Source organism: Mastigoproctus giganteus, chromosome 1 (genome assembly GCF_048544385.1).
Source record: "Mastigoproctus giganteus isolate SK-2022 chromosome 1, ASM4854438v1, whole genome shotgun sequence".
Lineage (NCBI taxonomy): Eukaryota > Metazoa > Arthropoda > Arachnida > Uropygi > Thelyphonidae > Mastigoproctus > Mastigoproctus giganteus.
This window is the reverse complement of record NC_143575.1, coordinates 260545462-260562087: the sequence shown is the minus strand read 5'-3', so window position 1 is coordinate 260562087 and position 16626 is coordinate 260545462. Positions and strand designations below refer to the sequence as shown.

Below are 16626 nucleotides of genomic sequence, written 5' to 3'. Positions count from 1 at the left end.
TTGACTAATTATGTTTATATAAATAAATAAACTACATTCTCTTGACAGCCTGGCCACAAGCAGCTCTTCAACTCTTACTGAATCTTAAAGCTTAAAGAGGAAAATAATGATATATTTTTGTAAGTAAATAAAAATTTATTACTTTGTATTTTCATACCATAATAGAACATTGCTGAAGCGATTTTGTAGTAATTGATATTCATATTAATTGTGCCTGGGTTTCCCTAGTTCTGTTCTTCTTGTTGCAAAATTTTAGCCTGCAGCCAAAGAGCACAGAAGTATAAATAGGAATAAACAAAACATTTAATTGCAATCACACAACCCACTGAGCAAGCTACTGAAATAAGTAGGAAACTCTTTTGAAAATTCATACTTGTTTAGATTTATTGTCCAAAAATGACCAGTGTCAGGAAATGGGGCTGGTTGTTACAGGTGTTTGAATATTCTTTCCTGTAATTACAGTGAATTGTGTACCTGTACCAGATCTAGATCCTTCCCTGGCACAATGATGATCCTCCCCCTCCATACCTTAAGTACAAATTATAAGCTGCACCCTGCTTCTAAAAGCATCAATTTTGGGGGAATAAAAAGACAGCTTATATTTGAGCAAATACAGTAACTATTGATCACAGTACCAGTTTAAGTAAAGTTTTGCTTGGGGACAATGAATATAATTGTATATTTTTGTCAAATGGTTGTGAAAAAATGAATTCCAACTAAGGGTCACGAAAGTTAGTTCAAAAGTTATTTCAAACTAACTTTTGCCATTGCCTACCCAAATGCACAACTAAAATAAAATGTGCTGGAAGTTTTTCGTGTAAATATTAATTAAAAAAATGTACATGTGATATCTCAATACAACATTAGTCCAGAATATGATAAACTTTATTTCAAATATTATTAGTATTAATGCTTATTTTAAAGATCTTAAAATACTCAAAAGATAATGAACAAAAAATATATTACCCTTTCATGAAGAACATTAGATAGAGTATCCACTAATTCCTGGTAATCTTTCTTAAGAGCGGCGTGATACTCATACTGGTCTGTTGTTATTAACCTTCCATTCAAGTCTAAAGCTTCCTGGCATACACTTATGAATTTCCTAATAGATAATTGCAAAATAATGCAGTTTAAATGAAAATATTAACTCTCAGTAAAAGATAAAATTGTGCATATAAGTTATTCATAATTATAAAGTAGCAAAAAATAATTTAAAATTTTGCAAAGCTGTGGTTGTTTGTATAGGTATATTTATGCATTTAAGAAGTTTCTATTATGGATTTTCAGTACAGTGATTACAGACAGAACACTGAAAGGTAAAACAGGAAAATCCAAAATCAGATCAAATGATCTTGGATTTTTCTGTGAAAAATATGATTTTATTATTATTTAATTTCAGAAATCAACACTTTATTTAATTGACGGTACTTCTGTTATTAGGTACTTTTGTTATTTAATGACCAGTCTTTACTATAAATAGAAAATAATTATATAATTATTTTTAAATGCTGCATGAGTAGTTTATAATTTTTTTGTTTAATTATTTTTAAATGCTGCACGAGTGGTGTATAATTATTTTGAATTACAAATTTTTATATTTCTTTTATCTAATATTTCAAATTGTAGATAACTTTAAATTGTATGTTTTGCTATTTTTAACACTTCAGTCCAGATAATAAAGTTTAATGAAGTTAATGATATTTCAAAATGAGTATACCCAACTGATTGTTTTCTAGCCAGCTGTTAAAAAAATACATATTATTTTTGCATTGTCTTTTATAGTTACATGCAGCTCACAGTCAATCCCAATATAAACTTTGTATGGGACATATCCCTTGGGCCTCTATTCATTAGAGATTTTAGGACGTAGCTCTTTTGTATTAAATATCTATTTCCAGAATCTCACTAGCCACTTATAAATTTATTTTTACAGCAAAGCAACTTGTAAACACTATTTACTCTATGGTTTTTGCCTATTCTGCTGAAAAACCCAAGATTCTAGTGGATTGTACAACCCTTACCCAAGACTGACTAATACAGAAATGTGAAAAAAGCACATATATATCCTTCTTGTTCTGGATGGATTTGAACACAGATCTCTTCCATACAATGTGCAAGGAGAGTGATCATAACTGCTGTATTACTGATTAACAATTATACATAGCCAGAAGTGGCCTATCTATTCTGCCCCATTGCACTGCTACGCTATCACTTAAATCTGCACCGACTTTTGTAATATTCATTGATTTCAACTACCTACCCATGTTTAATAAAATTATTAAACATTTTTTGCTTAACTACATGGTGTATGTGTATATTTATCCAAATTTATAGTTTACCATCAGTCATAAATTATGACCTTTCTTGAATAAATTAAGTATAATAAGCTGGACCAAATTCTAAATGCAACTGAAAAACTTGAATAAACTTACCTATATACAGCCTTTAGTTCCATTACCATTTCAGGAGGATATTTATCAACTTTAGGCTCTTCTAAAAATACATTGGCATATGCTAATGGCCCAGCATTAACCTAAAAAATATGACCATATTGTATATTACAATTTCTCTCAAGCTAATCTGAAAAAATTTAAAAATCTAGAAAATTTTAACAGTATAAAATAATGCTGTTAAAATTTACAGTAATATTTCAACAGTATTTACAAATTATACAGAAACAAACATAGCAACACATAAAATTATCTTAGATATATAGCATACCTTTTTAAAAATAAAGAGAATCACAAATGCTCTAAAATCAATTTATAAAAATAATTTTTTTTTTTTTTTAAATGAAAACTCCAAACACAAGAGTAGTTTGTTATTTGGTTTTTAGGAACATTAGCAACTAAGGATATATTGCTCCAGGGATATGCGGTGCTCATTCCCTGACCTTTCCGCATCCTCCATATTTGGTTGTCACGGGCTCAAACCCCAGTCTAATCAAGAAGCATGTGCTATGCACTGCTGCTCCTGCCCACCTGGCTATGGAGGCACCCAGACACAAGAGCTATTAGATCCTATGGCACTTAGTACCATATATAGGTTAAAGAAGACAGAGATACTTGTTGACTTTAAACTTGAATTTCTGTAGATTTTAATTTGGGGTGGGGGGGACACACGCGAAGAAAGGTTAGCATTAGTAATGGAAAATGGTGCAAGAAAGCAAGCTTACACAGCATCAGCCAAAAAAAAAAAAAAAAAAAAACACACAAGACACCTCCCATTAGGTTGTTCCACAGAACAAAAGTAAATGTTAAATGAGGAAAAGTTGGTTCTGTTAGTCAGAAGTTTGGGAGAAGTGAGTGTATGGCACATGTTCAGAATGGTTAGGACAAAAGTGGGAGAATTATAGATACAAATTCAGAAGAACACTGACCAGGCAGTACCTATAGAAAAGGCATGCAGCAGAAATTGAACATCTATGAGACAGAAAGAGACTTCACAAGAAATGGATCATTAATTAGCCTCACTGCCCTCTTTTGAATAGGGTTGAGAAGAAGATCAAGGGGGGTTTTGGGACACTACCCCAGATGTGGGAACAATATTATATGGTAGGGCAGATTTGATATTTGTGCAGAGTGAATAACTGTTTAGAACAAAAAAGAAAACCAAGTTGTTTTTTGATAAAGTATCTTGTGATGTGCTTATGCCAAGAGAGATTATAAGTTGGGGTACTCCCTAATAGATATATGGTGTTGTCTAGAAATCTGAGTATAAGTGTTGTCAAAAATGAGTATAGGAGCAGTGCACTCTTACTTTAGCAGAAGCATATGATGCAAGAAAGCAAGCTTATGCAGCATCAGCCAAAAAATAAATAAAATAAAAAAACACTATCCCATTTCACCCCTCCATTCGTTCCAAGTACCTGTCCAGCTGAGCCTTAAATTTATTTAGGCTATCAACTTCCACAACAAGGGATGGAAGTCTGTTCCACCAACCAACTACCCACTGGCTAAAGGCAAATTTCCGCACATCTATCCTACATCTGTCTTTCCTCAATTTGAATTTATACCCTTTCAGGTGATTATTCTCATTGAGGAGCATGCTCAAACCATTCAAGGCTTTATACACCTCTATCAGATCACCTCGCCAGTGCCTAGTCTCCAGACAATGTAATTTGCAAAATTTAAGTCTTTCTTCATAAGAGCAACCCCTTGTTCCATTCACTAATCTTGTTGCCCTTCTCTGAACTCGTTCCAGTAGCTCTACATCCTTCTTGAAATGAGGCCTCCAGACCTGTATACAGTACTCTAGGTGTAGCCTGACCATTGCCTTATACAAGGGAATAATCACCTCCTTATCCCTGCTAGAAAAATTCCTGTATATCATTGACAAGACACCATGAACTACTCTTGCAGCCCATCTGCACTGCTCAGAAAACTTCATGTCTGCCTGCACAATTACCCCCCCCCCTGTCCTTTTCATTCTCTACCACTGTCAGCGTAGTACCACAGAGTTACACGTTGCTCTGGGGTTACTGTTTCCCATATGTAGTACTTTACATTTGTCAATGTTAAACTTCATTTGCCACCTCTCAGCCCATCTGCTCAACCTTTCCAGATCCTGTTGCAGCAGCGTACTGTCATTAGTGTCCTTAACAACCCTGCCAACATTTGTATTGTCTGCAAACTTGAACATTAAATTTGATATACCATTATCAATATCATTTATAAATACAGAAAACAAAAATGGACCAAAACTGAACCCTGAGGGACTCCACTAATAACATTAGTCCACGATGAGCAGTGTCCATTGATTACCACTCTCTCTCTCTCTCTCTCTCTCTTCTCCCACTCAACCATCCCTTTATCCATAGCAGCAATTTGCCTCCAATGCCACACTGCTCTAATTTGTGCAGCAGTCTTCCATGTGCAACAGTATCAAAAGTCTTTCTAAGATCCAAATATATTATATCAAAGTTATTCCCTGCATCCAGTTCCTTTGTGACCACATTATAGTATCCAATCAAATTGGTCAGGCAAGACTTTCCCTTAACAGAACCATGCTGTGTCCGAGCTATAACTGAAGTCTTGTCTAGATGATCCTGCAGTGCTTCTTTAACCAGTGCCTCCATTAATTTTCCTGGAACAGAAGTTAAACTAACAGGTCTATAATTACTTGTGTTGCCCTTTGATCCTCCTTTGTGAATTGGGGTCACGTTTGCACATCTCCAGCCCATAGGTACCTCTCCTGAGTCCAAAGAAGCTCTCATAATTATGGCTAAGGGTTTGCTTACTTCCTTTGCTGCCTCCTTTAATATAACTGGATAGATCCCATCCACCCCGGGTGCCTTTCTTGTGTTTATCTTCCACAATTTCTCCTCCACTTTCCTCTCAGTTATTACAAAATCATCCAGCTCACTGCCAGAGTTTAACTCACCTCTGGAATTCCCCTCCCTGAATAACTCGTCATGGGTGAATGTAGATGGAAAATACTCATTTAGTTTGTTAGCTACCTGAGCAGGATCATCAACAGTTGAACCATCAATATCCAGTGGACCAATCTGATTCATCCCTTTCCTTCTAGAGTTTACATAGGTAAAGAACTCTTTGTTGTTTTTCTTTGCATTCTTTTCCAAGGATTTCTCATAATCTGCCTTTGCCTGCCTAATCTCCTTTGTGACTTGGTTACAGACCAGCTTATATATATCATAGCCTTCCATGTCACCCATTAATTTATATGTAAACCATGCATTTTTCTTCTCTGCCACATGTCTCATTAGTTCATCTGACATCCATTTAGGCCAAAACCTTGAACAATATTTCTTAGTTGGTATGTAAAGCCTAGTAGCTTCCAAGATAATTTCTTTGAATGCTTCCCATTTTGAATTTTCCATTGGTAACATCATCAGTTGGTCCCACTGTATAGAATTTAAATACGGTCTCAGACCACCATAGTCACCTTTACGAAAGCAAAAACCCTTCCCATTACCCCTGATGGTAGTTACCTCTTTGAATAAATCCCACTTCAGCACACTGTGCTCACTGCCACCTAGTGGTTCCTTTATCTGCAAATTCTTAATGCATGAAGAATCACTACTGATAATCAGATCAACAGTATTACTCCTTCTAGTTGCCTCCCGAACATGCTGATGTAGAAAACAATCATCCAATAAATCCACAAAAGCCTTGCTAGTGTGTGAGTGACCAACCAACAAATTCCAGTCAATATCTGGGAAATTAAAATCCCCCATTATAAGACTCTCTGATTTACTGGCCCACTATTTCCCTGTACAGTTCCTTATTAAACTCATCAGAGTCATTAGGCCTATAAAACACTCCTACTCTCAATTTTGATCTCCCAATGCTTATGTCACACCAAACTGACTCGACACTGTACTGTTCCGCGATGTCGACTGGCTTCACTTCCTTGGATTTTATGTGTTTCTTAACTAATAGTATAACCCCTCCTCCCTTCCTATCTTTTCTATCCTTCCTGTACACATTGTACTCCCCAAATTCCAGTTCTGCATTCCTTATATCTTTGTGACACCACGTCTCTGATATCCCAACAATATCTGCCTTTGATGTTCTGAGCAATACCTCAAATTCATCAAATTTATTTACAATGACTCCCAGCAGTCTCTGAAATACCCTGCATCTTGTTTTCCAGGCTTCTGCTCATTCCAATAGAAGCAGTCCAAGAATCACTTTCACCTCTGCCAGTGGCTACTGTTAATCTATTAGTCTTTGTATCCCCCCCAAGCTAGCAGTTTTCTGACCCACCTAACACCGCCTCAATAGCATCAGCAAATATTCTTGCACCCTTTCTATTTAAGTGTATCCTATCCCTGTAGAAGCAGTCTCTCCTGTTAACAAGTACAGACCAGGCTGAAAAACAATTGTACCTCTCGAGCCTTGCACAATCTTTCCAGGGCCGAATTGATCGACAAGGCTCTCATCATATACTCCCTCCTATCATGTCTGGGCAGAATTGCAGACACTTTCAAATTCAACCCTAATTCACAGCTTTTTTTCAATACAGTGACCTGTACTTGTTAAGTAATTTTGCTGGTCCTACTCTTAATATCATTAGTGCCAACGTGTACAACAATATCGCCCTTTGTGCCCTTAAAAGATGATATCTGCTCTACGTCATCAACCTTTGCCCTTGGCAGACATACCCTGATCCTGTTCCACCTATCCTTTTTACATAGCATGTTCCCCGTTTCTCTGACAATAGAGTCACCAACAACTACTAGTTCCTGTGGGACCAGCGCATTCTGCCTTGGGGGTAGCCGCTGTGTTGCGTGATGATCAAGTGCAAACTCTGGGGCGCCTCCTTAGCCAGGTGGGCAGGAGCGGCATCGCGTAGCACACGCTTCTTGATTAGACCGGGGTTCGAGCCCGTGACCACCAAATACGGAGGATACGGAAAGGTCAGGGAATGACCACCGCATATCCCCAGAGTAATATGGCCTTAGTTGCTAATGCTCCAAAAAAAAAAAAACCAAATAAAAAATAAAATAGCAAACTCTGGCATTGATGTGGGCAGCTGAGAGCTTAATGGGCCCCTCAATTTAGATCCTTTGAGGGCATCCACCCTGTCCGTCAAGCTCTCATATAGGCCAATAACAACGCTGAGTTGTCGGCTGATTTCTTCACACTCCGTATATCAAGCGCACACAAAGACATCCCCCTTGGCAATATGATGTCCCATACCTGATTGCTCCACAAACATCAAGCAAGCAGTGCATTTTTAAAAGGCTGTGATTCAGAGGGCAACTGTGATACAGAGGGAAACCTGAGTACACCGTTTTTAACTGGAGTCAAAGTGTCAGTCTATGGAGCAGTGACACAAGGATTCACTAGTAAAGAAGAAATTTAGTCAGTGTTCAGCCATCTGCTGGAAAAATCAGGTGCTCCATTTTGGGAAAAAAAAACAGAGTTATCCTACATGAAGTGGGGCCAAACTGGTGAAAGTATAATGGTACAAGGTCAGGACCACATGGGTGATGTGGCAGTATAGTCCATCTGAACTTCCTAATGGTCTCCTCATCAATATGTTGGTATGAGATCCAGCATTACTATACTGAAGCTGAAATTTTCTTTCTTCTCTCACTTCACTCTTGCAATTTATGTTTACAGCATCTTCACTGTCTCCAGGTAGCACGTAGAACTGAGTGTGTGCCCATTCCAGGAAATCTTCTACAAGGATAACTCTATTTTTTTACAAAAATGGAGCACCTGATTTTTCCAGCAGATGGCTAAGCACTGACTAAATTTCTTCCTTACTAGTGAATCCTTGTGTCACTGCTCCATAGACTGACACTTTGACTCCGGTTAAAAACGGTGTATCCAGGTGTCATCTTCAGTGACAATGTTGTTAAGAAAATCATCTCATGGTGTCGTATTCCTCCAGAAACACAGCAAAAGCCTGAACCTTCTGATCCGGCATTAGCAATTGTAGACTTCTTGCACCTCAGATTGTTCAGAATCATTATCATTTTAAAGGCATTAAAGCCTATTTCCACTCTCAGAAACATTTCCTAGGTCTTAATGCACCAGTCTCCAACATTCAGTTTATCCACCTCTCTTCATTTTCTGCCATTGCTGCAGTGTGAAGATGGCCTAACCTTGGTATATATCTTCAAATGGCTACTACCACAATCACTGAGGCACTTAACTCATGGCTTAACCAAGCTCACACCAACTGTGAAGTTCACATAATGTTCTTCAATTTTTTTTTTCCCCCTTTTATGAAAACTCCAAGCATGAAAGGTATCAGAACCTATAGTACCCAAGACCATGCAAGTGGGTTGAAGGCTGAAATAATCAAATGTTGGCTAATCTCAGTAAACACAATGTTCTCTGTATTCAGGAATTCAATAACACACCACTACTTTTACATGTACATCAATATCACCATCCATTTTTATATACTACAGCCCTGCCACCAGGTGTGCAGTTCTGAAACTTGCATTATATTGGTGGAAATGTTTAAATATTCACCTGAAACTATTGCATTTTGTATGCAATGTTTAATATTTGTGGGGAAAAAACTGATGCATTACTTTTGGAGCTTCCCTCATATATTAATTTGTTTTTATTTAGGCTTGGTTGTCTTCATGGGGGAATGTCTAAAAAGAAAATATATGAGTAACATTACAACAATGTTAGGCCTTTTGATTAAACCTGCATGCAATATTATAGTGACAATGATAATAGTGACATACTTATTTGATTATTTGTCTGGTTACTCTTTCCTTTACAGGTTATGGATTTTGTTTGGTTACTCTTTCCTTTATAGGTTATTTCATTTATAACTTATTGATAGCTAAGTGAGCATTTCCCAAACTTTTTTAGTCAGGGAACACTTTTCATCTCACAACAGATTTATGGAACACTTATATATTTACGGAACACAAGTTTATCAGGAGCCAAAGAACTATTTGTTAATATTTTATTACATATGATGCACTGTGCATCAGGAGCATCTTTATTTCCAACACAGGTAAAACTGAAATTCAAATAACTGTCATCATACCATCGTTTTGGCCTTTTATTAGTTGGTTCCTGCTTTTTCACTTCGGATTTTTGGGGAACAAAAGGCTACGATTGTTCATCCTCACTTTGAAGTGTGACAATATTGTGTTCATTTTCATCAAAGCAAGTACTACTAGAAGTATTTGCTTCTCGTTTTAAAGTTTCTTTTTCATTTATTTTAATAATAATATTTTGAAATACTGATAATTATTAAAAAAATATTTATACAAGGAAGTTTAGTTATGCTCACTAGTTTTTCGCACTACCACAGAACTACTAATCTCGTAATTGCAAAGACAGTCTGCACCCACCAGCACTGTGTAAACATGCAAGAACGTGTCAGTGGAAGGCTATTTTGTTTCATCCACCCTAACGATGCAGGATATTGGTTCGCTTTCCCCCTTTCCCTCATCCCATGTACTCCAAGCTAAATCACATGCAAATGGCATATTAGATCACTACATTGATACTTTTTCTTAGATGTCATTACCTCTACGCATACCTCTCTGCAGTTTATTTGATTATTAGCCGATGCCAGTACAGTATATTAATAACTGAAAAAAAAATAATGTTAAAAATTAGAATGATACAAAAGTGGTGTACACTACAAATATGCAAAATTTGTTTATTTAATTTCATTTCTTTTAATTATTAATTAGGATTTTTCACAGAACACTTGTTCACATCTCATGGAACACTAGTGTTCTGCAGAACACAGTTTGGGAAATGCTGATCTAAATAACTGCATTTATATTTATTACGTTTATATGTTGCTAAACTGATTAGGTCACTTTTCACATTCATCTGTATTTTCAATTCTTTGTGTACCTTATACGATCTATGTAAAGTTTATTTCAGTGTCTGATATAGGAGGAATCTCTTTAATATTTAAAGACAAATTCTTTCAAATGAAGTCTGATGCTGCTGTAATTGTCATTAGGGCAGCCCCAAAAGATTGCAACTGGAGGATTCCAGTATAGGATCTTTCAGTTCATGCTATCATTTTAATTGTAATTTTTAATCTTGTTAGATATATTTTTTTCTCATTATGGCTTAAAGCAAGCTGTCTATAAGGAGTGAGGAATGCAGTAGTTTGGAGAACTTACTACTTTGTAGGAAATCTTATAGTATCATCCAATATTTATTTTCAAAGATCCTTTTATGATAATGGATAAAACAGATAATGCCAATATTCGTTTTGTGTTTTCAGATCTTTGTTGCACAGTAGATAACATCTTGTCTTTCATCTAATTCTCAATATTTTTATAGGAAGGAGCATTATATAGGAAAAGAAGGGCAGTCTTTTACATGCAGGTGATATAACAGGTGATATATAATGCTGATCCTTGAAGTTCACAGAGTAAAAAAAAAAAAGTGAACAGTGGCATAAACTTAAATATAGTGGTAGACAGAGATATTAATGAAATTATTCTGATTTCTTCCTCAATCCATCCCACAAATATTTTTTTTCCTGGTAAGTATTTTACCATGCAAAATGATAATACAATCATTTCTAGACTCATAATGACTCATATCAACTCATAATGATAATACAATCATTTATAGACTGAGTCACAGTTTTAAGGACAACCAAAGGCGCCCCAGAAAAATGGCCTTCAAAAGGGTATCCATCAGTGGAAAAATGCAGCTCACTGGTTGGTGGCTATGTAGCAAAGATAAATGTTGTGTTTTAATCATCTGTCACCAAAACTGAATTATTCTCATACTTCTGGTTGGCAAAGGCTTTATAGAGGGAATCTAATTATGGTCTACTGTAAATTTCTAAATCAACTTTGGAAAAAAAAAAAAAAAAACCCCAATTGCTCCATTATAATCACTGTATACCAACACTCTAGAAAGTAATGAAAATGTGATTTAAAAAAGTTACCTGAACACTAATGCTTCCCTGAAGTTTTAACTGAAGTTTTTTTAGATCATTTGGCTGTAGGGCAACAACTTCTTGCAACTCACAAACTCTTATTTGCATTTCATCAACGGCTACCTGAATCGGACTGAGAACTTGAACAGTCTTCGAAAACACAGGGATTCGCTTCTTCACATAAGGAAAGGAATACAGTGCTAAAAAATAAAGATAGAAATGATACTGAGTTTAACATGATATAGTTCAGAATTATATATTTTAATGATATTCAGCCCACTAGTGATTGATCACTTTTTAACTTACATAAGTTCCTTTAATATAGAGAATTCTATTTATCTAATGTAAATCATCCAAAAATTTGAGACATTTTTAATTTTATCACAATTTCCCAATTGATTCCCAGATAAGCACGTCATTCAACTGTAATTTAAACTGATGATTGGAGCTAGACATATCAAAATTATGTTTCGACTGAAACTAGGCATTGCTGCCAATGAACTTTGTTTATGTACAATAGGGATACCTGAAAGACTAGCTGCAAAATCATTTTGAGCAGACTTAAATTAAATAATTAATTAAAGAGATGGATCATTGCAGAAATTAAAAAAATCAACACAATTTAGTTTTGTGGAGTTAATTCTACAGCAGTGTTTGAACCTGTCTTTATTATAAGAATTATTTTACATACTTTGCAGGTAAAAATACATGCACATATAAGAAACTTTTGCACATATGTGCTTGGTGTTGTGAACTGGACATGTCTATAAATCAGGTGTGCAGAGATGGGCGAAGATTATAACGAGTATATTATGACATTTTTTTTAAAAATGTGAAATGACTAAAAAAAAAAAAAAAAAAGCTTGATTAAACACTGTATATTTTATAAATAATTAAATTTTCTGTTTATACTCTGAAACAACTGTGTAGAGCTAGAGACGTTTAAAACTCCATAAGTAAATGCGCAACAATGTCTTGTGCAATTTAGTGGTATCACAAAGGATTGAACACAAATAATACAAATCTCACTTTTGGAATGCTGACTAACTGCTAATATGCTATGTAAAATGTTATGCACTAACAAAATTAGATGCAGTTATAGCTTGTAAAGCAGCACTGTGAAAAGCATATATAACACTGATGTAGTGTGGTGAAATAGAGAAGATAAAAGGATGAGCAATGGTGTATTTCACTCTCATGACAACTGACTGTTTGCTGTTTAGCATCTGTGCTGAGGCACCTAAGGATATGAGGAACCAGTATATTATATCTATTAAATTATAATATATTGATTCCTCAAAGTTCAACAACTGCATATGGCCTATATCTGTAGGTGATCTTTTTAGATCATAAAAAAAGTAAAAAAAATGTAGCGATTTTGGTTAGGAGAGTAGTGGCCAAAGCCATCCATAGCTAATAAGTTCAGGAAAGCAATTAAAAATAGCATTATTGTCAAAATGCTCAATAAGGTCTAAAATTTCATTTTCTCTCTCTCTGTCTGTGTGTGTGATTAAGCCTCCATCTGTTTGGAAGTGAACACTCATGCCTTGGAGAAACAGGATAATGTTTTCTTCAAGGATCTTTTGATAATGTTCTGATGTAAGGAAAATGAAACCAACTCATAGGAATAATGTACATTTTTGCAGGTATAATGCCAGGACAATGTACAATGGTGTTGTGGCCAGGATAATGTGATGGGATTTTCTCTGGGGCATGTTCTGCTTGTTAACACAACCTTGGGTGTAAAAATGAGGCACATCTATAAACTGGTTGTTTCTAAGAACTGTGCAGGATTTCCTCACAAATATAGCAGAAATGGGAGGAAGAAAAAAATTCAATTCTAACATCTCTAGTGTTCGCAGTTCAATCTTATATGGAAATATTGCCAGATCTCTGATTAAGACCTTCTTAGTCAATGCTCACATTACCAATTGTTGTGATAGATATTTCAAATATTTGAAAGGATTATGCATAACTTCTTCAATTTGTGAAAAAATGATAACACCTTATTTTTTTTTTATTATTATTATATTTTATTATACTCACCTTTTATGTACCATACTATTATACAGTTCAGAAAAGATGGGAATCATAAGGAAATAAGGTTTTACCACAAATGGTCTTACTATTTTTTTATTTTTTTAACAAACTGATGGTTCCATTGACTCTTGAAGTTCTTGATCATTATTCAATTTTTAATAACTGCTTCATTAAAAAGAAAATGTTCTGGCTATCTCTGGCATGACCACATAGATCAAAGGTGTTTACAGCTGGTTATTCGACAAGAATATTATCATTAATTGTCTTTAAAAACCATTTCTGATATCAGCATATCAAAATCAGCTAAAAGTACCTGTTTTTATTTTGTATATCAAATCCACATTGGTTTTTCTAAAAGCATTAACCTGACTGACAATCACCACTTACTGGTCAGAATTGTTCGCCGCTTGCACTGCTCTTCAGGGGTACCTCGTGATCTGTTACAATCTAATGTAAATGGAGTCTCAAACATAAATCTACGAAGGTTGTTATTTCTTTCAAATTCAGTAGGTCGTTGGCTGAGTTCTTCCTCATCAAAGTATGGCACTACATGGGTCACCTGAACATATGCAAATTTAGGATCTAGATCTTGGGGATCAACCTAGAAAAGAAAACATTACTAGTCTAATCATGATAAGAAAAAAAAACATCTGATACATATGATAATAGTAGAAGTAACACTGAAAACACAACCTACAGGCAAAAAATAAGGTTTTGACATATCACAAAAATACTGGCAACAAGAGCTCAAGTTGGAACAGAGAAATGGAAATAAGGTTATTTCAACTTAAATTAATAAATTTAAAACCAAGGCTTATTTTGTATATAATGTGTGTATGTCATTAAATCTTTATATAGCAATTGAAGTAAAGCAAAATCCAATTACACGTACTATAATTCTTTTGCATTTGAGAGGTGCATGTAACATTTAAATTTTAAATGTTACATGCATAATTCTTTTGCATGTAACATTTAAAATTATGTCACTAAGATATAATTTTTAAACCTCTCATTGGTTTATTTATTTATTATTGGTTTTTGTAAGCGTATCAGTGATTTAGACCATATTGCTCCATTGTATATTATATTTGTACAAGAGTGTTCACAGACGAATTTACATGTGCAGACTGAAAAACCTGGAATAACACACAGGAAGATGGCCTCCATTTTTGATGCAAATATTTTCTACAACCAGGACAATGTAGCTGCATCAATATTTTCAGTCTCTTTATAGATGGCATTTTTTTAATGTTTCAAAGTTCTTTTCTTGGCTTATTTGAAAACACCCTGTCTTTTAAATAACTCAAAAATGAAGAAATCCAGAGCTTAAATCAGGTGATTTTGTTGGCCAATTAATGTCACCAAAATAGGAAATAAGAGACCTGGAGAATAATTCCCACAAAATCATCAGGGTTTCCCTCAATATGTATACCATGGCCTCATCTTAGTGAAAGCACATTTTCTCAGCTATGTTTGGTGTGCAGTTCTTGTGCATTACATTTCTGTAGCAATTCCTAGTAATTGTAATTGCTTAATCAGCTGGAATTTCAAACAAAAAATATGGCCCATTAATGCAAGTGGCTGTAATTTCACACCAAACATTTATTTTTTAGGTTATAGAAATTTCTGGACACCTTGGTGTGGATTCTTGGAACTCCATAATCAAAATTGTCTGTTCACAAAAGGCGCCTCCGTAGCCAGGTGGGAAGGAGCAGCAGTGCGTAGCACACGCTTCTTGATTAGACCGGGGTTCGAGCCCGTCACCACCAAATACGGAGGATGCGGAAAGGTCAGGGAATGACCACCGCATATCCCGGAGCAATATGGCCTTAGTTGCTAATGCTCCAAATAACAAACAATGCCATACTACTGTTCACAAATCAATTAAGACATGAATGAAAATTAGAAAATGTGTTAAATTTCAATCTTACAGTCAAGGTTAACCACAGTTAGAACTAAAGTTATAGCCAATGTTATAGCAAAATAAAATCCCTCCAAAACTTTTTGAACTCCCTTTATTAAATATTCGAAATTTGAACAATACAGCATAAATTCTCAAGCTTTTGACAATACAGTTAGCAAAAATAAGCTTCATAATCCTTTGAAATATTTCTTTCAAACACCTCTGAAAGAAATAACAAGATGTAGTATGAAAGCAATTTTATCCATTTAATATGATTATACAGATTAGAATTTTTATAAAAAATTTGAATTTTATAACTTTTTTATAAAAAAATAAAAGAATTTTATGAAGAATTTTTTTAAACAAACGAATAGTAAAGATCACATTAAAAAAAAATAATAATATATTCTACCTGATTTGAGTCCATAATCATTTTCACAACATCCTTTCCAAACTTTTCACAGAAAAGTTGATACAATCGCTCTGATATTTCTGCCAGAAAAGTCACTTTAGGTTCTTTGTAGATATATTCTTTTCCTGCTTCATCATCAAAGTATGGCTTAAAATATGTACAAAATTAATTTTATGAAGAGAAAATAGGAAGTCATTTAGAAAATTACATATTCAGTTATATTTTTTCTTTAAATTTTATAAAGCTTAATTTTAAAATTTAAATTTTAAAACAAAAACTGGTATTTCATTATGGAAACATTTATCTGTATGGATTAATTTGCAACAAATATACTATAGTTTAATATGCAAAAGAAGAAAACTGGGCAGAATGGAGGTCTGAGAGTTAGACACTAATTTTACCTCTGAACTGGCAGTGTTCAAAGCTCTAGTAACTCAAAGAGTGTGGAGTATGTTTCATGACCAAGAATGCCACCTATTCTAGTTAGCAGCACCCATCTCAATACAACTACACGAAAAAACTGTTCCAAAGTAAACAGCCTTCCTGCCTTCAAGTCACATCTCTGAAACTACTTGTATTTTTGCAGAATATCAGGAGCGTCAGTAACAAAGTTGAATCACTATATGTCCCGCAATAAAAAGGTTCGTAAATGGCTTCTAAATCATTATAGATTACTTCAGCCATCCAATCCCAGCCTCCACAAAGATATGGAATACACTGGGTTGGCAACCTGCAGAATTACTTAACAAGTACAGGTCACTGTTGAAAAAAAGCCATGAATTTGGGTTGAATTTGAAAGTGTCTGCAATTCTGCCCAGACACGATAGGAGGGAGTATATGATGAGAGCCTTGTCAATCAATTCAGCCCTGGAAAGATTGTGCAAGGCTCAAGGGGTAGAAC

At 34.9% G+C, this 16626-nt stretch overlaps 1 protein-coding gene across 1 annotated transcript in view; it reads right to left on the bottom strand.

Annotated features, from left to right (window-relative positions):
* Window positions 1-224: 224 nt before the first annotated feature.
* Ziz (dedicator of cytokinesis protein Ziz) overlaps window positions 225-16626 on the bottom strand; it is a 464297-nt gene continuing 447895 nt past the window's right edge. Inside the window, 6 exon segments of the mRNA XM_090369931.1 lie at window positions 225-257; window positions 967-1105; window positions 2436-2536; window positions 11380-11570; window positions 13798-14011; window positions 15726-15872. Of these exon segments, the coding sequence (XP_090226057.1) occupies window positions 225-257; window positions 967-1105; window positions 2436-2536; window positions 11380-11570; window positions 13798-14011; window positions 15726-15872 (825 nt within the window).